This window comes from Hypanus sabinus, chromosome 7, assembly GCF_030144855.1.
Source record: "Hypanus sabinus isolate sHypSab1 chromosome 7, sHypSab1.hap1, whole genome shotgun sequence".
Lineage (NCBI taxonomy): Eukaryota > Metazoa > Chordata > Chondrichthyes > Myliobatiformes > Dasyatidae > Hypanus > Hypanus sabinus.
The window spans coordinates 23,987,265-24,013,823 of record NC_082712.1 but is presented as its reverse complement, the minus strand read 5'-3'; the positions used below and the strand labels follow the sequence as shown (position 1 = coordinate 24,013,823).

The window sequence follows — 26,559 nt, the reverse complement described above, 5'->3', positions numbered from 1 at the left end:
AACCAATTCGCCCTTGCTTCCATTAGTTGGTATGTGCAGTCTTAGCATGCTCTGTTCTGCCGTAAGAAAACAATGTAGAAAGTATCATTCCTTACAACAATCAGTCCTCAGATAATTATCATTCCTTACAACAATCAGTTCTCAGATAAGGTTCACATTTCCACAGGACAACCGGCACTTGTGCTTCGAACAAGAACTTAATGTCCATTGAAAGCCCCGATTTATTATCACTGGTTTACATTGTGAAACTTGTTTTGTGGCAGCAGTGCTGTGCAAGAAATAAAATACAGTATACTAAGGGCTACAATAAATAAACAGCGCGAAAGTGTAATAGCGATATCGTGTTCATTGATTCAGATATTTGATGGCGGAGGGAAAATATTCAAATGGAAAAGAATATAAAAAGTGTAACCAAAGCAAATTAACTTGTGTTGGTAATACCGCGTTTGCAATAAAGTATATAATGCAGATTAACACTTGTTCGGTGTTGAAGGGGTGGTCCTTCCTTGCGTGTAGATCTTATGACCAAACCCATGAAACAGCTCTGCACACGCCGGTTCTGCTGGAGAGGGGACTCGGAACTCACCGCCATGGGCTGTCTGGGCCGAGCTCCACTGGTGCTTCTGCTCAGCATCTGGTGTTGGGTCGCGGCCGCCCAGCGGCCCCTCGTCCTCATTACCTGGCCCTACCACGACGCTGCGGAGCAGGGTGAGTGCCCGGGGCTGCCGCCTCGCCGTCCGTGAACAGCCCTGTTATGCGTTTAATGTTTCAGTAGTGTAAGAGTAATATATCGTTTGAGTAATCATTTTTGTTCTTAATGTAAATAATTACTGGATATACGCAGAAGAAATGGCAATAGACAATGCGGTGAGGTGGTTTTTAAAAAGGTAAAAGAAACAGTGACGTCCGACACTATTGACCGATGATGATCCGTGATGTACCATCAATAACTCACACTGAGACGTAAGGCGAGATACCGGCTTTTATTGACTGGAAGAAGGAACCAGGAGTGAGCGACCATCATACTATGTCCTGGAGACTGAGGCCGAGCGTCAGGCTTCAGATCGCCTTTATACAGGGGCCTGTGGGCGGAGCCGCAGGAGCAGTCAGCAGGGGGCGTGTCCACAGGGGCCTGTGGGCGGAGCCACAGGAGCAGTCAGCAGGGGGCGTGTCCACAGGGGTCTGTGGGAGGAGCCACAGGAGCAGTCAGCAGGGGGCGTGTCCACAGGGGCCTGTGGGAGGAGCCACAGGAGCAGTCAGCAGGGGGCGTGTCCACAGGGGCCTGTGGGCGGAGCCACAGGAGCAGTCAGCAGGGGGCGTGTCCACAGGGTTCTGTGGGAGGAGCCACAGGAGCAGTCAGCAGGGGGCGTGTCCACAGGGGCCTGTGGGAGGAGCCACAGGAGCAGTCAGCAGGGGGCGTGTCCACAGGGGCCTGTGGGCGGAGCCACAGGAGCAGTCAGCAGGGGGCGTGTCCACAGGGGTCTGTGGGAGGAGCCACAGGAGCAGTCAGCAGGGGGCGTGTCCACAGGGGCCTGTGGGAGGAGCCACAGGAGCAGTCAGCAGGGGGCGTGTCCACAGGGGTCTGTGGGAGGAGCCACAGGAGCAGTCAGCAGGGGGCGTGTCCACAGGGGTCTGTGGGAGGAGCCACAGGAGCAGTCAGCAGGGGGCGTGTCCACAGGGTTCTGTGGGAGGAGCCACAGGAGCAGTCAGCAGGGGGCGTGTCCACAGGGGCCTGTGGGAGGAGCCACAGGAGCAGTCAGCAGGGGGCATGTCCAGACAGGCACAGAGTTCACCACAATCCGCAGTGAAGTTTGTCTGGGATGCCTCCCCTCATGGTACCGTTATTCGGTAACATCAGGGATCGAAACATACAAAACTCACAACCACCGACGCTGGTCTGACGTGATGACGTAATAACGTTTTTAAAAAATCGCCCTTTATGTAAAACACTTCTGCCGTTGATTTACGAGTCTTTCAAAATGCCGCCGCTTGGCCAGTGCAAGCCGAGGTCCAGTTGGCGCTGCGAGGCAGCAGATATTACTAGGTGGTAGCGTTGCTCGGTAGTTCCATGGCAGTGAACATTGTGGGTTTGCTTGAATGTGATAAATACCGGACGCTGAAGATTCACCAATTACATCGAAACACAGAAACCCTACAGCACAATACAGGCCCTTCGGCCCACAAAGTTGTGCCGAACATGTCCCTACTTTAGAAATTACTAGGCTTACCCATAGCCCTCTATTTTTCCGAACTCCATGTACCTATCCAAAAATCTCTTAAAAGACCCTATCATATCCACCTCCACCACCGTTGCTGGCAGCCCATTCCACGCATCAACATTCTGCGTAAAAAAACTTACCCTGACATCTCCCCAGCACCTTAAACCTGTGTCCTCTTGTGGCAACCATTTCAGCCCTGGGAAAAAGCCTCTGACTATCCACATGATCAATGCCCCTATTAGACTATCGGAGTGCAAAAAATTTTGCTTTCCTTGTTGGGGATGCTCGGCCTTCAGAGTTGATGGACCACGTTACACATTGGACTATGTCCTGGCTAAATTGGCTAGACCTCTGCTTTGCACATATTTCCTGTATGCTCAAGGACTGTTAGTTAATCTGAAGAACTGCTGGCTTGTGTATGTTAAGGACTTTGGGCTGTTACCCTGCTCCCCCAGTAAGTTCCTCATAATGACTCTCAAGCGCATGCACCACTACTGCATGAGCATTTACTCGACTCCTGGGAGAATTCCTAAACCTCATCAAGCCTGCAGTCACAATACATGTGGTCGAGCACCACATTTCCACATCTGGTCTGCCGGTCCATGTAGAAAGCTGGCAACCGCAAAGGCTGAGTTTGCCAGCATGGAAAGGCTTGGCATTATCTGCAGGTCAAATAGCCCCTGGGCTTTGCCCCCTCACATGTTCCCTAAGCGCATTGGTGGTTGCCACCCCTATGGTGATTACTGAGGTCACCACCCCTTTTCGTTATCCGGCTCCACACATCCAGCACTTTTTGACATGCTTAGCCGGAAAGTTAGTTTTTTTTTTGAAGTTGATTTAATTAGTGCCAGTTTGCTTGGAGGACATCCACAAAATGGCTGTGATAACCCCGTTTGGCCTCTTTGAGTTTCTGAACATGCTGTTTGGGCTGAAAATTGCAGCTCAGACTTTACAGCGGCTGATGGTCTCTCTACTAAAGTACTTTTTTTTTTCTTTTTGTGTACCTGGATGACATACCAGTTGCCAGTACATCCAAACCCGAACACCTATCACAATTCCACATGCTTTTCGAGCACTTAAGGCAAAATAGGTGATTATTAACCCTGCTAAGTTCCAGTTTGGGTGGTCAACCATTGATTTTCTCAGCCATCACACCTCCACAGAAGGTGCAACCCACAACCTCCCCCCCCCCTCAATAATTTCCCCACCACCCCACACCACAAAAAAAAACTGCAGGAGTTTTTAGGTATGGTGAATTTCTATTACCATTTCACAAGCTGTTGAACGTATGCTCCCCTTGTACAGTGCCCTTCAAGGCAATGCACCTAATCCCATGCCTGACTGGTCAGTGGACATGAGCAGAGCAATTGATGACAGCAAACGGGCTCTTTCCAATGCAACGCTACTGGTGCACCTGCTCCCTAACACACCTATAGTCATCCCTACTGACGTTTCAGACTATGCCGTGGGTGCTGTGCACGAACGGTTGGTCGGAGGTGTATGGCAGCTGCTTGCCTTTCTCAGCCAGCAGCTCCGTTCCCCCATAAGGTAGTACAGCATGTTTGACTGTCACCTTCTTGGTCTCTAGTTGGCTCTCCGCCATTTTCGTTTTCTACCAGAGGGTCGCCACTTCACATTTGACCTACAAACCCCTCGTGCACGCAATGTCCAGAATATCAGAACTTTAGTCTGCATGGCAGCAATGCCACCTGGCCAACATATCCAAGTTCCTGACTGACGTGCAGCACATCAAGGGGAAAAATAACGCTGTGGCTGATTGCCTCTCAAGGCCATCCATTGAGACCATACACATTGGGGTAGATTATGCCGGCATGACTACTGACTCGTCTAGGCTTATGACTACTGCCATGACGACTCTAGGCTTACCTAGCAGCAGTTACGGGCCTGCAGTTGGCTGACATTAGAAAACATAGAAACATAGAAAAACTACAGTGTGATACTTCGGCCCACAATGTTTGGCACAGCATGTACTTACTTTTGAAATTACCTAGGGTTCCCAATAGCCCTCTATTTTCCTAAGCTCTACATACCAATCCAGGAGTCTCTGAAAAGACCCTATCATATCTGCCTCCACCACCGTTGCCAGCAGCACATTCCACGCACTCACCACTCTCTATGTTTAAAAAAAAATCTTACCCCTGGCATATCCTCTATACTGTACCTACTTCCAAGCACCTTAAAACTGTGCCCCCTCTCATGATAAACCATTTCAGCCCTGGGATAAAGCCTCTGGCTATCCACACGATCAATGCCTTTCATCATCTTATACACATGAAGTTCGGGGAAGCTGAGGTTTCCTTCTTGTGCGACGTCTCAACTGGTCACTCTTGCCCCATAGTGCCTGCAAACTAGAGACAGCCTGTTTTTGACTCAACTCATGGCCGCTCGGCATATAGGCAGGAAGCCTCACGGAAACTGATTGCACCGAAGTTTGTTTGACGTGGCCTTGGATGAATGTGCGTGATTGGATTGCAACCTGTGTGGCCTGCCAGCAGGCAAAAATTAACCATCATGTTTGGGCCTTTTGAGATCCCTAAACCATGAGTTGACCATGTCAATGCGGACCTGGTTGGTCCTCTTTCCCCTCTCCCATGGTTTCATGCACCTCCTTACCGTGGTGGGCTGTACCACTAGGTGGCCAGAGGTCATCTCTCATCAACGCCTGGGTTGCTCGTTTTGATCCGACACTGGTCCCCAATTCACACCAGACCTCCAGGCTGCAATGTCCCAGAACCTTGGCATTGGGCTACAACACACCATGGCATATCAAGTGCAGTCCAATGGTCTGTGCGAGTGGTTTCACTACTCCTTAAAGGCTGCCCTGAAGGCTTCCTTGATGGAGGAGCGTTGGCATGATCTTCTACCGTGGGTCCTGCTGGGGCTCAGAGTGGCTCCAAAGGAGGACCTACAGTTGTACATGGTTGGGTTGGTATATAGGCAGCTGTTACAAGTACCAGGTGATTTTATTCCTGACGCCACAACCACCTGGTTGACCTCAGCACCTTCCGCCCTCCTCAGTAAATCCCTTTCCTTTGCTCCTACCTCCCATCAAGGCGTACAGCACTCTTGGGTTCCCGTTGACCTACGCTCTTATTATTTTCACGCGCCATGATGCACACACACGTCCCTTTAAACCCCCTTGCGATGGCCCATTGTATGTTTTGGAATGGATAAACCTGAATGTATTTTGGTAGATCATCTTAAACTGGCCCACCAAGATTTGGAGGATTCCTCTACCGTGCTGCTAGTGTCATGACAGAGCATGTTGATGTACAGATGAGCCAGAGGCACCTGCAGTGAGTCCACCCACGGAACACAGGACCGGAGCCGGGCGGCTTCTCTGAGTTCCAGACAGACTCACAAGACTGGTTTTGGTGAATTCTGGGCGGTTGGGGAGGCACGTGTAAGGTAAAGGTAATGGGTGAAAACATGCGTAATCACAGCCACTGACATTGAGCTGTGGTTCACTTTGACAGGCTGCTCTGACACAATGAAGTGAATTTTTTTTACTGCACTTTATGCTCTGTATCTGGTTGACACTAAAAGAGATGTTACCATTTCCCATAAACTTAAAATTCTTCTGCCGTTTTATTTGCAAAAACCTACATAGTCATGTCACATTTAATGAGTGATGGAAGTAAACGTCCCATACCCTTTGCATCAAGTTCCCTTACCACTGCTGAGAAAAGTTACATACAGATTGACAGACAAGGCTTGAGTCTGGTTTGGGGTGTAAAACCTTTTAAACCAGTACTTGTATGGGAGAGTGTTTACCTTCATTTCTGCTCATCAACCACTAGTGTCCATTTTCAATCTACAGAAATATGTTCCTCTAACAGCAGCAGCACAAGTGCAGAAATGGGCTCTGATTTTTGGAGGACACTATTGCAGGATTGAAATCTAGAGGACAACTAGCTGTGGAAATGCTGATTGACTGTCTGTCAGAAAAGAGAATACTTGAAAAATTTACAAAAAAAAACTCCTCTTGACATATTCTCCCCAACGCAAATCAAAAGCTGCCTTGTTATGGTAGAGATAATCCAGAGGGAAACCAATAATGACCTCACGCTCTCAGATCTGCATGGTCACCCAAAGTGGCTGGAATTTCTAGCAGAAACTCAAGATCCCCCCTTTTTTTTTTGAACTGGCCCTTGATGGTGGTCGCCTCCTTTGGGGATTGAGAGCTATTGTACCATCCAAGCCAAGAGGTAGTGCTGGAGGAGCTACATGCTGGTCATGGTTAAAATGAGAGCTTTGTCTGGTGGTCTGGGGTAAATCAGCGGATAGAGCAGCTTTCAATGCACCGTATGGGATGCCAAATGTGCACAAGTTTCCAAGAACAGAGCCTTTCTATCCCTGGGAATGTTCTGCATTGCCCTGGCAGAGGATCCATGTTGATTTTGCTGGAACAATCCTGGATACGTACTTCTTCGTAGTAGTAGGTGCAGCTACAAAGTGGCCAGTATTCCTGGTAGCCTCCACTACAGCCTTGAAAACTGCTGATGTGATGAAATCAAACATATTACATCTGCACTGTACCACCCAGCTACAGATGATTTGGTGGAAAGCTTTGTCCAGAGTCTGAAGAATGCACTGTGAGCAATGTCAGCAGAACGCACTTCACTAACACTGAACCGGAAGCTCGCCGATTCCCTCCTTGCATATCATAATGCAGCACACTCCATAACCAACACCTCATCAGCTCTGCTGTTCCTGGGTCACCCCACGTGCTCAAGCTTGGGTTTCCTCAAGCCTAATCTCAGACGGAGTATGCGGGACATACAGCAGAGACAAGCTGAAGACTACTCCAGCTCGGAAGCTTGATCTTTCACTCCAGGACAAGCAGTTCTGGCGAGGGACTACAGTGGTGACCAACAGTAGGTACTTGGAAAGATTAAGGACTGAACTAGTCTACTCTCATACACAGTGGAGATAGTGTCTGATATCATCCGGAGGCAACACCTCAATCAGTTGAGGAGAACAGAGTCAATTCTTAGAGAAGAAAGGTGACTTTTGCTGTCAGAACCACTTCCTGCAGTCCCAGAATCAACTCCTACAACCACCATGGATTGGCCCCAGAACCTAAGATTGTATCACAGCCACAAGTCTCACCTGCTAAGTAAAGACTATATCTCACAAAAGTATGAAAGCCTCCACGGCAATTAAACCTTTAGGCCTGAACGGGACAATTTAAAATATACTATGCTGTGGATGTTTGTATATGGTAGTTGTATTATATAGTATACAGTGTATATAGTTGAGATGTATTCTATATTGAGCTGGAGTTTATAACTAAGCACGGAGGAGTGTTGTGTTTTTAATATTTCAGTAGTGTTTGAGTAAGCAGTCTTGTTCCTTAAATTTATTACAGATTATATGTAAAATATGTCAATTACATATGCGATACATGCACTTGAAGTAAAACACAAAGTTGTATTCACATTTTGGACTCTTGTGTCTTCCTTTGAATAAGTTTAGTGTTTTGAAGTTACAAAAGATAATAAGCAGGATGTACATCTCTGTGTTTAATCATTAGAAACTTGTGTCCTTTGTGCAGTTAGTTTGGATTGTTTACCTTTAACGGAGTAATGATTGCAAACCAGCACATTGCGTAGTTTTTATTCTTTTTGTTTGGTGACATTTGTTTTTTTTTCTGATTTTATACAGAGCCAAAAACAAAATCACGAGTCCCACAGCACAAATACTGGCCCGGGACCACAATAACCTTTTTGTTCATTTGTACAATCTTTATTTGTCCCCATTAACTGAACAATTATTATCTTTAGCAAAATACTAGAGGAACTCACCAGGTCAGGCAGCATCAATAGAAATGAATAAACAGTTGATGCCTTGGACCGAGACCCTTCCTCAGGACTGGAAAAGAAGAGAAGATGCCAATATCTGTTGTGTCAATCTTCAGTCTGAGTTGCTAAATACATGGTCCATATTTGGCTCTTTTCTTTGCATAAGTCAGAGAACATTATCTAGTCCAAGTCTACTGATTCCCATTGTGGACAGGTCAACTGTGCTTAGGATATTTCTTAAAGGATTTCAATCCACTTTCCAAGCTTTTTTTCTCTCCATCTTATCTGCTTTGTTTTTAGATTTTCCACAACAGTGCTTCAGATGTTACGAGTTAATGCAAGACAGAAACAGGCCCTTTGACCCAACTCATGCATGCTGACCTAAGTCAGTCCTGTTTGCCTGTGTTTGGTTGATATCCTTATCCCTCTGAAACCTTTCCTTTCCATGTACTACTGAAGATATCTTGTAGAAGTTGTTACTGTTTGGCTCAGATTAGATGGGCCAAAGGATATTCTATGACTATTACCCTTTTGTAGCTGCCTCAACACTTCCCTTGACAGCTTATTCCATATACACAGTGGCCTCTGTTACAACCTTTACCTTACACCTCTGCCCACTAGCTTTTGATCCCATATAAGACTGTGTGCATTCACCATATCTACATAGCTTGTGGATTTATGCACCTCCATGAGGTCACCACTTAGACTTCTACATTCCAGTGACTGAAGTCTCAGCCTGCCCAACCCCTCTAACTCAGGTCCTGACAATATTCTTGGAAATCTTTTGAATTTTTTTTCTGAAACTGCAGTTGACGACTTCATCTCCACTTCATGTGACTTCTGCCCTCTTCCCCCACCCAAGACAGGTTTCTATTTGTTCTTGGCTGTATGTTCAGTAGATCATCTGCCAAATTCAGTGCTATGGCATTTCTGGAACCCTCTTGCCATTTCATTATCTGGGACATCCTGCTTCACAGTTCCAGTATCTACTCTGTTTCTCCCGAGGACTTGCGGAGCACAACTCTTCAGTGTGCAAGGGTGACTTGTGAGCATGCATTTGCTCATGGCTTCTATCAGCATCCCCGTCGGTGTCTTCCATTGAAGCCCAGTTCAAGATGAAGAACAGCTTTCAGGACCTTCAGCAACTTCAACTAACCAGTTTAAGAACAGGCCAGGAATCTTCTAGGGCAGAGAATTCCACGCGATCAGAACCAGGATTAATATCACTTGCATATGTTGTGAAATTTGCTGTTTTGGTACAACAGTACATGGCAATACATAATTTAAAAAGACATGAGTTACAATAAGAAATATATATAAAACTAAGTGCAAAAGAAGTCAAAAAATAGTAAGGGCGTGTACATAGCTGATTTATTACCCCGCTCAACCTCATTCCCCTGTCTTCTCTCCATAATCTTTGACGGCTTTACTAATCAAAACCTTTCAACTTCTGCTTTAAGTATGCCCAATGACTTAGCTTCCTCAGCTGTCTGTTGCAGTTAATTCCACAGATTCACCACAATCTGGCTGAAGAAATTCCTCTTCATCTTTGTTCTAAAGGGACACCTTCTATTCTGTGGCTGTGCCTTCCGGTCCTAGACTTCCCCCATCCTCTCCACATCCCTTCTATTTCAGTCTTTCAATATTCAATAAGTTTCAATGAGATCCTTCCTCCTCCTTCTAAATCCTGGAGAGTACAAGCGCAGAGCTACCAGACGCTCCTTATATATCAGCTTTTTAATTTCTAGGAGAATTCTTGTGGCCCTCCTCTGGACCATGTCCAATACCAGCACAGACTTTCTTAGACAAGTACTCTAAAACTACTCTCAGTCTCCAAGTGCGGCCTGGTAGATACCTCCTGAAGCCTCAGCATTGCATCCTTGCCTTTATATTCTAGACTGACTACCTGAGTTTAAAATAAAAAGACAGCTAAATATTATCCATGGCTTTTTCTAAACAACAGGTGTTGCAAACCTGCTGTTCCCAATTCCTTGCTAAAATGTTGGTGTCCGCCAGTCACTGTGTTCCCTACCCTCCTCTCTGACATTCTCTTGTTTGCAATACCATACTGGATGGAGTATCAGGAGGAGAATGAGAGGAACTTGTCAACTCATCAGTTTTTCTTGTAGAAAACATCACCCCCGTTCAATGTGCTGCATCGTTGGTTGTTGTACTCTGCCTTAAATTGTTTCCATTGACCTGAATAGGACTTTTGGATCGAGTACAGCACACTGATGTTGTTGTATAATGTTACTGACTAGAAATTAGTTTCTTCCTAACCATACAACTGTGGAACAGCAGCATAATTAGGCCATTTGGCCCATTGAATCTGCTCTGCTAGAGCTAGAAGTACTTCTTCAGTGATATTCAGCATGTTCTTTATCGTTCAGATTTTTAAAAATTTATTTCTACCTTAATATTATAAAGAATACACATATTCTCATAAAACAACTAAACCTCACCTCCAAGTGTAAATGTTAATAATAATTTAGATTATGTCATTACTGCTCGTTAGAGAGGTTAAAATAAATAGCGTGTTTATTGCAATTAGCATGGAAGACTCTTATGAGTGGTGGATCGGCACTGGATGCAGTGGAGAAAGGTTGCAGCCAATGTGAGATTGACCAGTGCCGTGGCACTGTAGGATATGGAGGAAGTCCCGATGAAATCGGTGAGACAACGTTGGATGCACTGATAATGAATGGGTAAGAAATGGAACTTGCAGTTATGCATAGAGTGAAGCACATTTACTCGTTCTTATGGCTAATAATGTTGTAAAGCCCTGTCGAATGTTTATTGATTTATTTATTAAGATAGAGAGATTATAGGCCCTTCCAACCTCTCGAGCTGCACCACCCAGCAATTCCCTGATTTAATCAGGGCCTAATCATGGGACAATTTACAATGATCGATTAACCCACCAACAGGATCTGGGTTGTGAGAGGAAACTGGATCACCCAGAGGAAATCCAAGTGGTTATGGGGAGAATATTCAAGTTCCTTATAGGCAGTGGCGGGAATTGAACCCGGGTCACCTGTACTGTAAAGTGTTGTGCTAACCAATATGCTACCGTGCTGCCCCATATGTTTTGCATTTATTCTGTGAGGGATGTGAAAGGTGCAATAGGAATGCCACTCTTTATTTTGAGGTAGGTAATAAAATGATCACTCTGCACCCTCTCTTTAAACAGTCATTTGGTCTTGTCTTTTGCCTGTGTACGGTTATTACTAGATCACGGTGGTCTGTATTTTATCCATTCCCATTTAATGGGATTATGGGGAGCTAAATATTTGTCTTTCGTTGCTAGTTGCGACCTGATTTTGCTATCTTTCCAAATCTTGTTTTGTCACCTTTTGCAAAGATGGCTTTTTACTCTGTTCTTTGGCCTTCCATTTTTAAATTCCCAGGGAGTGCATTCCTTGTCTCCATGAGGTCCTCAAACTACTTAATTTCACCTGGAAATAATGTCAGATTGATTGTGTCCCCACTTCTTGTCAAGTGATATCTTTTCTTATGTAAGCTTTTGTCAGCAATCCCTCAAAGTCTACAAATTGTCCTACTTAAAAGGTGTTTATAGGAATCCATCAACTTCCTACAAATGTGTATGTGAAAGGTAAAATAAGATTTCAAAATAAAAATATTTTGTTGGATCTCGACAGGATCTAACTTAATCACCTCAATAGAATACCCATAACCATGAGTCCAATCCACCAAACTTTACTGATTTCCAAAAGGCCCAGTAGGTCCAAGAGGTTGCTGTCATTCCCAATTGTGCAGGATTTGGACCTCACTGAGAATTAATATATCTTTCATTACCTATCCATGAGTTTACTGTTGAAATTGTTTGGCTACCAGGTATAACAGTGCATAGTTCCCTGAAAGTGGAGTCTCATGTAGATAGGGTGGTGAAGAAGGCTTTTGGAACGCTGGCCTTTATAAATCAAAGCATTGAGTACAGAAGTTGGAATGTAATGTTAAAATTGTACAAGGCATTGGTAAGGCCAAATTTAGAATATTGTGTGCAGTTCTGGTCACCGAATTATAGGAAAGATATCAATAAATTAGAGAGAGTGCAGAGACGATTTACTAGGATGTTACCTGGGTTTCAGCACTTAAGTTACAGAGAAAGGTTGAACAAGTTAGGTCTCTATTCATTGGAGCGTAGAAGGTTGAGGGGGGATTTGATCGAGGTATTTAAAATTTTGAGAGGGATAGGTAGAGTTGACGTGAATAGGCTGTTTCCATTGAGAGTAGGGGAGATTCAAACGAGAGGACCTGAGAGTTAGGGGGCAGAAGTTTAAGGGAAACACAAGGGGGTATTTCTTTACTCAGAGAGTGATAGCTGTGTGGAATGAGCTTCCTGTAGAAGTAGTAGAGGCCAGTTCAGTTGTGTCATTTAAGGTAAAATTGGATAGGTATATGGAAAGGAAAGGAGTGGAGGGTTATGGGCTGAGTGCGGGTAGGTGGGACTAGGTGAGATTAAGAGTTCGGCACGGACTAGGAGGGCCGAGATGGCCTGTTTCTGTGCTCTGATTGTTATATGGTTATATGGTTATAATCAGCCCTGTTTGTGAGTATGGAGCCATGATTAGAGCTTGATGGAACAATATCAGATTTCTTCAATGAAAGACGTGTCTAATCTACAGTACATCTAATAATTTCAGCTACCTTCTATTAGTGACTTGCTTATTAGTCTTAAGATTATTTAACTATTTAATTCCTCAGGTTTGCTGGAAGAATTTAGTAATTCAGTTCACTTTATACTTGCCTTATCCAAATGTAGAGAGCTCTCAGTTTCAGCCAGTCAAGACCTTTAAGAAGTGGGAAGGATACTTCCCCCAACTGAGGAATCAAGGACCAGGGAGTACAGAAGCACAAAAAAGGGGTTGGAGTTGGAAGTGAGGGGAGCAGGCCATATTTGGAGTTTTCTGTCCCAGGTGGCTGTGGAGCTTGGTTGTTGTTATAGATCAGGGGCTCCCAATGTTTTTTTTTATGCCATGGACCCCAGGTTGGGAAACCCTGTATTAGAGACATAACACACTGAAGTGGCACCACCATGTCATGCTGATCTTTACAGCCAACTGCACTAATTCCATTTGCCAGATTTGGAGATCACAATGTTTAATGTATGTCTAAATGTCTCTGAAAGCAGGTAATTGTATCTGATTACACTACTTCCTCTGGCAGTTTATTCCAGAAACCAATCACTCCCTGATTGTTTAATACATTAAGACTTGGACCTCTTACTGTAAACCTGCCACTCCTCATTACTCAGTCTTATTCCCTTCCTCTACCTGGTTCCAACTGCCTATCACCCACAAATTTAACCTACTGGGTCTCCTAACCAACTAGGTCCATCTGTCCATCATCCCTCCACGATCTGGATCCATTTATCACCTTCCTTTCTTATCAGTTTCCAGCATATACAGCCTCTTGTGTTTCTACACCATCTTCTTGCCTCTGTCTCCATTTTGAAGTTTGGAAGCTAAGAATGGGAGGACAATAGCCAAGCTTGACCACAGAGGGAAGGTCAGGCCACAAAAGTTCATCCTCCGACTCATCATCGTGATTCATCTTCATTTTGCATCCCCAGTGACACGATTGAGGTTGGCGGAGTTGGAAACCTTCGAAGGATTAAGAGTGCGATTAGTGTAGCTCGGGCAGTGATGGAGCATACCACTCATTCACTGTTGGTAGGGGAGTCAGGTAATCCCTTGCTGTTATTGATTCACATTGCTCTTGGGTAAAGTGGGTGGGATATGCATGCAGCAAGACTTTATAATTTGCCTGTAACGTTTATTGAGGATTTTAAAGTTAAACAGGGCTTGATATTCTTAATAGCTTTTCACTGAAATAGTGCCTTGGGATCTTTTAAGCTTTCCAGATTGAACCTTGATTCTAATAGACACTCCAACATACCAACATTTCTTCTATTCTGTGCAGGCTAAGTATTGCATTGTACTGTCCCAACTAGGAATTATATTCAGACCTCTGGCTCAGTGTGAGTGCTGCTTATTAACCATGGCTGACAGCTTGAAAGGTGCTTAAAATGATAAATTCAGAAATAGATATATTCAAATAAAAAATAACTTAATATCCTTTTAGTCTCTAAAGCGATGAATTGTCTGCATTAAAAATAAGAAGTGTTTTTTAAATTTCTCTGACCCAGTTTATTAAACTACATTAGCTTTTAGTATTGAAGCACTGGGACCAGGAACTTCATTTTTCTGGCTATAAAGGAATTTAGATTTTGTTAAAGTTCCCAGAATTAATTAATGTCTGGGAGTCCACTCTAAAAATCAGTATTGTAAGGAGATGAATTGTAACTTAACTAGTAATAAATAATTCTGTGAGAGGCAGAGTGACCTGGTCTTGGGTTTCAACCTGAAACAATAGGAATTCCTTTCTTCCTACAGCTGCTGCTCATTGGCAGCAACTTCGGGTTGAGCGTTCTTTGGACAAGACTCATTTTGTGATGATGTATAACCTTCTTCAAAGTTCAAAGTAAATTTATTATCAAAGTACATCTATGTCACTCTATACAATTCTGAGATTCATTTTCTTTTGGGCATTCACGGTAAATACAAGAAACACAATAGAATCAATGAAAGTCTGCACCCAACACACACAGAAAATGCTGGAGGAACTCAGCAGGTCAGGCAGCGTCTATGGAAAAGTGTAAACGGTGGATGTTTCAGACCAAGACCCTTCATCAGTCCTGTTTCTAGGGTATGGAGAACTATAATCCAACTGTGGGTCAATGGCACTAAGGCAGAGTAATGGTTTGGCATGGACTGATAAGCTAAAGGTCCTGTTTCTGTGTCATTGAGTACTATAGCTCAGAGCCAGGCCATTCAGCCCATCTAGTTTGTGCCAAATAATATGTAGAGACATACTAGGGCAGTGGCTTAACTTTATATTAGGGAATGAAAATGGGCAAGTGATTGAAGTGTATTTGTGTACAATGACCATTGTGTGATCAAGTTCAAAACTGTCATTTGGAAAGATAAAGTTAGCCCTTGAATTAGGGCCCCAATCTGAGGGAAGGTGGATTTTAATGGTATAGGACAAGACCTGGGAGAGGTAGATTGGAAGCAGCTATTCCAGGTGTGTGTGCGTGTGTGTCTGTCTGTCTGGGAGGGAGGAAAGAGGCTTGTTTTGTCGTTGTCGTTGTTCTGCTGAACATCATGGGCATATTATTGTATCCTTAGATTATTCTGGTTGTTTACACAAGCAGTGCATTTCAAAGGTTTCAGAGGTACATTTAATGTCAGCGAAATGTATACAATATACATCTTGAAATGCTTTTTCTTTGCACCCATTCATGAAAAACATGAGTGCCCTTCTAGAATGAATGACATTTTCTCCCGCCACCAGCTCCCCTCCATCCCACATGTAAGCGGCAGCAAGCAGCAATCCCCCTACCACACCAGCAAAACAAAAAGCATCAGCACCCACCCCGAGCACTCAAGTGTGCAGCAAAGTGACAGCAAAGGCAGACTTCCATTGTGTGTCTTGATGTACACATGGTAAATAATGAATAAAGAGGAAAACAAATCTGATGAGAGGGAGGTATTTAAAAGCAAAAAAAAAATAAGGAAGGTAGAAAGGAGTCATAAAGTAACTTTAGCAAATATGATTCAGGAGGTAAATGTAAACTATTAGAGTACCTCAGCAGATCGAGCAGCATATATGGAAAGGAAAAGAATTGTCGACATTTCTGGTTGACAGCCTGCATCACGAATGAGAGTGGGAAGGGGAGATGGCCATTATAAAGAGAAGAGTGGGAGGTGTGAGGCAAGGGCCAGCCGGTGATACTGGAGGAGGAATGTTGATGAATGATAGGCAGATGGAACCAGGCAGGGGAGTGGTAGGGGTGGAGTTAGGGGACAAGCAGGTTGGATTAAGGAAAATCCTAAAATATTTTGTGAATATACTCAGTGTTACCTCCTGTATCTAATAAAGTGGCCATTCTGAGTATGTTCATGATCTTCTGCTGCTGTAGCCCATTCTTTTTGAGGTTCAATGTGTTTTGTGTTCAGAGATGCTCTTCTGAATACCACCATTGTAACATCTGGTTTTTTGAGTTACTGTTATCGTCTTGTCAGCTTGAACCAGTGTGGCCATTCTCTGACCTCTCTTATTACCAAGGTGTTTTTTTCCCACAGAACTGCAACTCACTGGATGATTTTGCTTTTTGCATCATTCTCTGTAAACTCTAATGCAGGGGTTCCCAACTTGGGGATCATGGACCCCTCGGTTAATGATAGGTGTCCGCAGCATATAAGAAGTTTAGTAATTACTACTCTAGAGACAGTTTTACATGAAAATCCCAGGAGATCAACAGTTTCTGAGATGCTGAAACCATCCTGTCTGGCACCAGTAATCATTCTTCCCCATTTGAATGTTTGGTCTGAACAACAACTGAACCTCTTGACCATGTCTACATGTTTTTAAGCATTGAGTTGCTGCTACATGAGTGGCTGATTCGATATTTGCATTAATGAGCAGGTGTATTTAATAAAGTGCCCACTGAGCTTATATGACAAGGAAAGCTAAGGGTTGTGTAGGTCTTCTCAGGAATCAAAGAGGGTAACCCATGTATGGAACAAGGTGATACAAGTTAGGTCCTAAATGAGGACTTCTTATTCACCAGGGAGGAGGATGTTGAGGTTGGAGAGTTAAAGGAGGAGTATGCTATTATTTCAGTACCAGGAATGACAAAATATTCACACACATTAATGGATACATCCCCAGGACCTGATTGGATACACCTAATGATGTTAAGGGAGGAGGTAGCTGGGGTTCTAATATCTTCATTAGTCACATATAAGAGCACTAGAAAACTGGAGATTGGCAGTGTAATCCCCTTGTTCAAAAGGAGCAGAGATGTAAAACTTGAAAATTAGTGGCTGATGAGCCAGTGGTAGGGAAATTGTTGGAGAAGACTCTAAAACACAAGATTTATGTTCAGTTGGAAGAGTTGTGATTGATTAGGAAGAGTCAACATTCTTTTTTGGTAGGGAAGAACCTGTCTTCCCAAATCTGATTGAATTCTTGAGGCAGTAGATGTGAAGGTTTTTCCCAAGGTTTAACATAGTACCTGGTCCAGATGGTTCAGGCACAAGGGATCTGAGTTGTATTGGTAAATTGGATGCAAAATTGGCTGTGTCAGAGTTGGTAGAGGTGGTGAACTAGAAATCTGTAACAGTTAGTGTATCACAGCAATTGTTGCTGGAACCATTGCCACATGACAGATACTTAGACAGAAAAAGGAAAGAGGGATATGGGCTTAATACCCATCTTGGTTAATAGGATTAACCAAGGTAGGCAGCATGGTTGGCATGAACAAGGTGGACCAAGAGGCCCGTTTGTGTGCTGTAGACCTTATTATTCTATGTGGGGAAGTACTCTCAAACAACCAAAATCTTCAATTCTTTACTGTATTTGTAAAATCATATTTTAAGTGAATTTGAAATGTTCAAACAATAACGTGTACTTGTAACAGTATAATCGGGTCCTTCAGCCCGCTTGACCTGCTGACCATCAATCTCCTTTATTTTATTTAGAGCTACAGCGCAGAACAGGTCATTCCAAGCTAATGAGCCCCGCAGCACATCAACCCACCTATTTAACCCTAGCCTAATCACAGGACAATTTACAATGACCAATTAACCTACTAACTGGTACACCTTTAGACTGACATGTTCACTGGAAGGATGTATAAACTTCTTACAGTGAATACCTGAACTGAACTCTGAACTCCAACATTTTGAGCTGTAATAGTGTCACATTAACCACCATGCTACTGTGGCTCCCTGGCTATGCTATTAATTTATAGTACTTGTCCCACAGTTGTCTTTACCATGAAAGTTCAAATGCTCATCTAAATACTTCTTAAATATGAGAGTACCTCTGCTCCACATTCCCTCAACTGTGTATTCCAGGGTTCAGTCACCCTTTAGGTGAAAAAGTGCTTTCTCAGACTCTCTAAATCTCAAGATCTTTAAAGCTAGATCCTCCGCTATAAACATCTATGCTAATGGGAAAATAAGATCTCACTATCTATCCTATTTGTTTCCCTCATCATCAGGTCAACCCTCTTTTTTTTTCCTCACTCCATATAAACCAAATCAGGTCTAATATAAGTATAATATTTTTCTGACAGCATCAATTTTTGCTCAAAATATGGGTTTCCCCAGCGAGGATCTGAAAACAAATCGGTCTTTGTCCCTGTTCTCAACCTGGTTGAATCAAAACTGCCAGCCCAACTTCAGGAAGGTAAGTGCCCTTTCCTTGAAAGATAACTGCTGCTTGATATTTTAGACAAACTTAAAGTGGGAAGCCAGCTTTGAAGTTAAATTGTGTCCATCCCTACTGTTGACGGCTAATCTGCTGTATGAAAATGATTGACTTTCACAGAATGTCTCACCACAGTCTGAAACTTCGTGTGGCCCCTACAAACCAGTGAAGGATATGGGACCAGAACGGCCTGTAAAGTTAGCACCGCATGTAAAATTTCAGAGCCATGACACCATTGGTAATTTATTCTTATTATTCTATATTGATTGGTATCTAGCTATCACTGGCATGACTAGCTTTTTATGTCTGATTTCCTTTGGGAAGATGGTGGTAAGCCCCCATTGCAGTCTGTGTGATTTAGTTATTTGTCCATTTCCACAATGAAGGAGTAACAGGATCTTGACACAGGCGTGATGCTGAAACAGTGATACAGTTCCAAGCCAGGAGAACGTGGTCCTCGTATAGTTCCTGCTGAATGTCAAAGCTGTGAGCCAATGCAATGTTTTGCACATGGTACGCAATAGAATTGTGTTATTTAGTCACTGGTAGTGAGCGATAATTTATAGTCCAGTGGATGGAGTGCCAATCAAACAGGTCGCTTCAAATGAAAGCTGTTGGTGATTTTGAGCTTTGTTGAAAGCATTAATAAGCTCGAGATTCTGCAGATGCTGGACAACCAGAGTAACAGAAAGATGCTGCCTGACCTGTTGAATTCTCTAGTATTTTGTGTTAAGCGGGAAACATTCCATGGCACTCCTAACTTCTACCTTTCGAGTTGGTAGCAAGCCCTTCAGGCTCTGCAGAGTTACTCTGCAGAATATTTGGCCTCCAACTTTCTCTTGTAATCAAACCCCACCACCACTCTCCTAATCATGATGCAGATGATAGGGTGCTGACATGCACGATCAAGGACAGCTAAAGGATGCCAGTATTGTGTGACCTTTGTTTACCAGGTATTTTTACTTCCCATGTATCAGAATAAGACTGAATGATACCCATTTCCTTGCTACACCTGGACGTAATCTACTTCCTGATTCATGCAATTTTACCTGAGATCATCAGTGAATTTCCTCACTTCCGGAATTATAATGGATGGGTGGAAAAGTAAGCAGAGCCAATGGAATAGGATACTGCCTTGAAGAACTCTCGCACGAGTGTCCTGGGTCTAAGATGATTTGGCCTCCAGTTAATGCAACCATCTTTATTTGTGTAAGATATTATTCGACCTAATGGAAAGTTTCTCAACTGATCTCCTTTTACTTCAATTTTAGTTATTCCTTTTCTTATTTTTGTGGATATAAAAATGATTGGTATTTTTAATTTATAGTATAGATCTTTAAAAAAAGGGGAATTTATCCATGATTTCACTTTAATCTATATTTTGAATTTAGGTGTGATTGTGATTCAGAGAAATGGAACTATTGCTGCAGGGACATCGACTAATGGTCTCATCCATAAAATCCCAGGGTACGTATTTATGACTTGTGACAAGTAAACAACTTCTCTTACTGCATGTTATGGTCTTATGATAGCTGGAGCTGCTGGTCCAAATACTATTTTTAATCTTCCTTGCACTATCTTTGGCTATGCTTGTCTATATTAATACAGAACCAGAGCTTGCAGTGCCAAGCTGGAATTGCATTACTGGTACGTAAGGTTTTTTTTCCCATTTGCAGTTTTGACACTGCTTTGCAAGCACCCTTTTTGCTGGTGTGTTTGGTCTCTGTGCTGAGAGTCTATCACTACTGGAATACTGAACTCCTGATGAACCTCAGTGGAGCAGAGCAATTTCAAACTTCTGCACTCTCCCTGCCTGCTGCCTGCTCTTGGTGCCGGCTGCAGCAGCCTCATTCAACATACTTATAGAACAAGATGACACTCGAGTGCTTTGATACCCTCAAATGTACCCAGTGCATACATGAAGATCCCTTTGATTAATGAGTAAATGGATTCAAACCCTATCTATAATGCTGTTTTGAGAGAAAACTGAATTGGTATGATCCTGCACCAAATAGGAACTTTATGGCAAATTTACAGGACAATTAGATGAGATCCATTGCCTTTTAAATTAATTGATAAAGGTTGCTTTGAGGCAGTGTTAAATTTACCCAAGCACTTAGCAGTTGTCATGAACATCCCAAGTTCAAGACCAACTTTTTATATTAAGGATTGTATATCTAAAATGTATTATTAAATTGTTAGTCTGTAATTTATAGTCATAATTTAACTGCTCAAAGTAAATTTTATTAACAAAGTTCATATGTCAACATGTACAACCCTGGGATTTATCTTCTTGTGGGCATTCTCAACAAATCTATAGAGTAGTAACTATAACAGGATCAATGAAAGACCATCCAACTAGGGTGGTTAACCAGAGTGCAGAAGCCAACAACCTATGCAAATGTAAATATAAATAATGAGAACATGAGATGGTGAGACTTGAAAATCAGTCTATTGGTTGTGGGAACATTTCAATGATGTAGTGTGAAATTGAGTGATGTTACCCCCTTTTGTTCAAGAGCCTGATGGCTGAGGGGTAGTAACTGTTCTTGAACCTGGTGGTGTGAGTCCTGAGGCACTGGTACGTTCTACCTAATGGCAGTAATGAGAAGAGAGCATAACCTGGCTGGTGGTGCTCTTGATCTTGGTGCATATTCATTCCTAAATCAGCCCTGATGAGGAGGAATTTCTTTAGTTAGAGGGTTTTGAATCTGTGGAGCCCAAGTCATTGGGTATATTTAAAATGGAGGCTGACAGGCTCTTGATTAGGAAGGGTGTCAAAGTTTACAAGGGGAAAGCAGAATAGGGTTAAGAGAGGTAATAAACCAGCCTTGATGGAATATTGAAATAGACTCAATAGGCCAAATAGCCTAATTCTGGTCCTAATTTAATATTGCTTGTGTAGTCGAACCTGGATACTATCTCTACCACTTACAACAATGCTATCTAATATCTAGAAACAATAATTTGTGCAAAATGGCAATTATTGGATGTTCTATTTGTACTTCCCCAGCCGTGTAGGGGATTCACCGATAGCTGGAGCAGGTGCTTATGCCGATAGCACAGCAGGAGCTGCAGCGGCTACTGGAAATGGTGATATTATGATGCGATTCCTTCCAAGGTAAGTATCACTTTTGTCTATACTTGCATTTGGTAAAATATGGTTTATTGATTGTGAACTATTAGTTAAGCTGAAATACTTAATTTTGATTTTAAAAAAATGACCTGTAGCTACCTCAGAGGCAGTCTTTATCTAAAATTATGTGTCCATCTTTCTGCACAATGATCGGCATGGGAAGAAAAGACTGCTATTTAATCAAAGGACAGCGTGAATAACAGATTTTAATGCTTTTTATTATACTTATCATGAATTACAAGAAGGCAAGAGCTGAAAATATTAATACAGGCATAAGAGATAAATCATACCATCTTAATCACTTCGAATGTTTGCAATGGATCAGTGAAAGTTTTGGACGGGTGGGGTGGCAATTACACTTTATTAAACTGCAAAGAGATAAAATGATCATTTTTGCTAGTTTTCATTTATGTAGCAATATCGTTGACTTCATGTGCTGTAACTTCTTGGAACACCGATATCATATGCAAATGATAATGATGCCAAGGAGCTCTGTTTACTTTTACTTGTATTTTTCTATCCAGCTGACCTAAGAGGGGAATCTGGCTTGGTGTTTGTGGGCAGTGCCAGCCTGGGATTGGGGGGCGGGGATGGGTCTTATCTGTAAACTCTGTTTTCCCTAGCACAAAGGACAGATTTACAGAGAAACCACTTTGATTCCTTGATGGATTACATAAATATATTGAATCAAATGCATGTTTAAGTTCTAAATCTTAATTATAGCATAAAATTTATTTGCAGTACCCTAAAGTCTCAATAGATTTCTTCAAGTATGCCAAAATGCAGGTCCTCTTGCCCGTGCGTCAATGTAAAAAAACTCATGCCTTTTACTTCCATTGGCACTGATCACCTCCCTTTGAGTCTAGATGATGAGAGTATCACAGCTGGATCTGAACCTTTCCTTATTTGACATCTAACCATACACAAGAAAGCAGATTAGTTAATAAATGGTAGTTAAAAAGCAGAAACTCTTAAAGGAGCCAAGATACCTAATTGTTTATAAATAGATTTTGGGTTTGAGATGCTCGTTGAAGTTGTAGGGAAGAAGGTAGAACTGCAGCAGTCAGTGAGGAAGTCAAACAATTTTATTTTGAAATTCCTTGGGGGGAAGAAAGAACAGCAAAATGTTGACTTCAACATTGAAAAAGTTGGGATTGAAAGTCTAGGCTTAGAACAAGAAAGTAGTAAAAATGTTTGTTCTGGAATGAAAGGCAGAGGGAACAGAATTTAAGTTTTTTGAGTATACAGTATTTACAAATTGGATCTCACCCTTTGACAGGCAATGGCATTAATAGAGAATGAGTTATTTGATTAAATATTATAAAACCTCACTGTTAATGTCAGCAGGTATTGGATTCTGCAAGGTCCAAATCTCCAGTAGATCTTCCTGCAGTACACCACCACCAAAGATCAAACTTTTGGAGTAATTCTTTTTTATGGTTAATTAACTAATATGCCTTTAGTTATACAAAATGCTGATTTTGCAGAAAATAAAATTGGTAAGCTTGTTCTGGGAAAAAAAATCAGCGTTTGAAAATACTTTCATGGTTTCTTCCTACTTTCACTCAATCTTAATTTGATTGTTTTTCTTTGTCCTACAAATAAGCTACCAGGCAGTTGAATACATGAGAATGGGGATGGACCCACTCACGGCTTGTCAGAGAGTTATTAGAAGAATCCAAAAGCACTACCCAAATTTTTTTGGGGCATTAATTTGTGCTAATACAGAAGGGAATTATGGTAAGTCTTTGAAATAGTGTTAATCTGAAATTGTTGTATTATGAAGAAATGCTAAAGCCATATAGAAATTAGATAACCATGAGTAAACTGTTCTGGCATTCAAATTCGTTCTGTTCAATACATGTCCATTCCTATGAATGGCAGGAACTCTCTTCCTTCCATCTCGACACTGACTTTTCTTTTATATCAGTCTTGTATGCCTTTGGTGCCATTCATTACAATATTGTGGAGGTATAATTGTTAGATTGAGCAATTTTTTTGTGTGTACTTACTTGACAAAATAAAAGAATGGAAATCTATAAAAATACCTGGAGAGGGATGGGCTCCGTCAGGTTTCAGATGTCCAAGACACGCTGTGTGATGAGCAATCACCAAAAAGATCGGTGCAAAAAGTTTGTCATGACAACACCCTGATGACTCCATCAAGAGTTAAGGGCACACACACATACATCTATAAAAATAGAACTCATTTGTACCCAGATATGGCTTATAATAGCAAGTTTACATTTTTTGTGTTGATGCTTGCCTACCTCCCTTGCATCTCCATTGAAATCAAAGAATGTTATTCTTGTGTAGAGTCCAATCTGATACAATAAGGTCTTTAGTCCTACTGTATAATGGCCACCATGTTCTGGACCAGTGTTCATGTGGGAAACCTGGTTTGACTCTGAACTGCCAATACATTCCAGTAACCACTGGCCCATTTTCTTGTATGTGATTCAGTGTCAAAGTTTATTTAGGAATTCTAATGTGAAGCACCTTGATGTTTTATTAAAGCATGGTGACAACTTATTTCTGAATAATGTGTTCAGTAATTTGTCTACTGGCTAATCATAAATACATGAATCTATTATTACATGGTGAAATATGATACAATAATTAAAGTTTTCACCAGTGTTTACATTGAAAATTGGTTGGCAACACGTGGAGATAGGACAACAAGAACATACTTAAATTTAGGCAACCAGGGACTCTGCTGCATAAGTTTAAGCAGGATTTTTGTATCTCCTTTGCAGCTAATTATTTGAACAAATGAGTGTTCAGATCTTGAGTAATTTAAAAACTAACCCAACAGTAGTTGCATACCACAGATAAAGGCTGAACTAAGAATGTAAGCAACAATATGTGCTATTGAAATGTGAGCCAATTGGTTCATCAATTGCCATTTACAAGGTGAATGCTTCTTTGAATTTGGTACCAATGTTATTGGTGAAAGCTTAGTATTGTCTTGTGAAATTTCAAAGGTAATGAAAAGGAATATTAAAAACATTGTGAGAAGTGTACGTGTACACTCCTAGATGAAAACTTTAGAGTTATTGACACTGAAGTAAAATCGTTGATCTGAAACAGTAACTCTGCTTCTCTCCTTCCTCTTGACACTGATTGAGCTACTGGATATTTTGTTTCATGATTTTACTTATAGTGTGACACAAAACTGAGAACAGTTCATTCTACTAATTTAGAAATATATATAGTTCAAGGTCATTTGACATTTTTTTTTAAAGAGTGATTCAAGCCTGATTCAGATGCAGTAAATTATCTGCAAATGAGTTTTTCTGAAATTTTTCTTCTTTCTTTTAGGTGTTGCATGCAGCAAATCTTCAACATTAGATCAGTTTCATTTTATGATATACAATCCCTCAACAGCTTCAGAAAAGATAGTGAACTGCATTTAAAGTTGCTGTCATCCATTTGTCATTTTCTAAAGGATTCTACAACTTGCGAAACTCAAATCATCTTGTGAATATAAATACAATTTTTTTTAAAAATCTGCTAATGTTCCTAGTGTTCTATGTGCATGCAGGTTAAACTTATAAGATTTTAGAGCCCTTTATGAAGCTTGTGTCCATTGCATGTTGTATTTGTTGTTCATCACATGTGCTGCTGTGTTGCAGTTTGACCAAGGTGGCATATTTGTAATTATGCTTAGTGCCATCATCTTACTGCATGTCCTTACTTCTCAGTAAACTAGGTTCCCCCAACTCATTCCAATCAAGATATTGTGCCTTTGTGGGAATTATATCACTTGCACTCTTAACTCATCTCAGGAAGTGAGTTTTAAACATTCGGTACAATAAGAGTGATTGTTATGGTGTTTCATTTTGTGGCAAGAATATTTTCAATCATAAACAGCATCTAAGCAATGTGGCTAGTTTCTGACCAACTGGGACCCTTGGGTTAGAGTTAATGTCACATGAGTAAGGGACAGTGGGGATTGTCCTGACAACTTTGATGAGTGTGGTGAACTGGTGAACTACATATACCTGTCTGGACACGCCCCCCCCCCCCCCACTGACTGCTCCTGTGGCTCCTCCCACTGACCCCAGTATAAAGGTGATTGGAGCCTGAGCCCCAGCCTCAGTCTCCAGGATGTAGTGTGGTGGTCAATTGCTGCTTGTACTTTCTTCCAGCCAATAAAAGCCTATGTTTCGCCTCACATCTCCAAGAGTTATTGATGGTGCATCAATTAGTATCTCACCTGCTGGAAGTTATCATTTCCTGGCAAGCTTGTGGGAGTAATGTTACTTGCTAATTATTGTCTAAACTAATTATCATCATGGTTTTGTTACATTATCATCGCGTTGTACCACCAAAACTGCCTTCTGTCTGCTTCTGATGTAATGGAGTGAGGCAATTGAGGAAGTAGTTGAAGAATGCAATTGTTAAGCATTGTTTTGGTACTCTATAGATTAGCCAACAACTTTTAAAAGTTCATTCATCTGGGTATCACTGGCAGGGCTAGTATTTATTGCCTACTCCTAATTGATAAAACACTGCAGCTCTCTGGTGAAGGAAGGAACTCTTACGATGCTGTAGTAGGAGGGTTCTAGGGCAAAGTCTACTGAAATATTCCCAAGCTAGAATGTGTATTTTGGAAGGGAACCTGGAAGTAGTATTATTCCTATAATTGTCTTCAGTGCTCATCAGAAATCACCCCACACCAAATCCATGAAAGTCCTCTATTGGGGCTACAGCTTCAAGTACACAGCTGGTCCCAAATAATTCTACTCTGTGATGAGCAAGTGGAAATAGGATATTAATTGGACATATCAGACTGGAGTTCAATTGTTACAACACTAAAGAAAATCAAATTCATAATATACAGAGTACATATCTAGTAACCATTTATACTTTTAAATGTATTATAAAGAAAGCTAGTAATATTGTCACATTTAAAACTGATGATTTTTAAATTTATTAATAGATACTTGCAATAGATTGACAAAGAATCAGGGACAAAAGGTACTGAAACACACAATACAACAATGATAGGGAAGAAAAATAAGGGCTTTGTGAAATTCTTTCGATATACCAAATCAATAAATTTCATAAAACT

General features: G+C 41.8%; 1 protein-coding gene across 1 annotated transcript; it reads left to right on the top strand.

Moving 5' to 3' along the window:
• Positions 1-516: 516 nt before the first annotated feature.
• Positions 517-26,486, top strand: LOC132396615 (N(4)-(beta-N-acetylglucosaminyl)-L-asparaginase-like). Its single transcript, XM_059974307.1, has 9 exons — positions 517-708; positions 10,596-10,749; positions 13,638-13,750; positions 18,213-18,325; positions 18,467-18,584; positions 19,738-19,813; positions 21,360-21,467; positions 23,089-23,222; positions 24,804-26,486. Exons 1-9 carry the CDS (start codon positions 522-524, stop codon positions 24,896-24,898), a joined length of 1,098 nt encoding a protein of 365 aa, XP_059830290.1. The 5' UTR covers positions 517-521; the 3' UTR covers positions 24,899-26,486.
• Positions 26,487-26,559: the final 73 nt, after the last annotated feature.

Bases quoted from the DNA above. Each gene is read 5' to 3' on its own strand.
- LOC132396615 (XM_059974307.1), top strand. From the start codon at position 522: ATGACCAAACCCATGAAACAGCTCTGCACACGCCGGTTCTGCTGGAGA. The intron at 10,750-13,637 runs GTAAGAAATGGA...TTGCATCCCCAG, and splicing joins GATGCACTGATAATGAATGG to TGACACGATTGAGGTTGGCG. The intron at 18,326-18,466 runs GTAAGTGCCCTT...TGACTTTCACAG, and splicing joins GCCAGCCCAACTTCAGGAAG to AATGTCTCACCACAGTCTGA.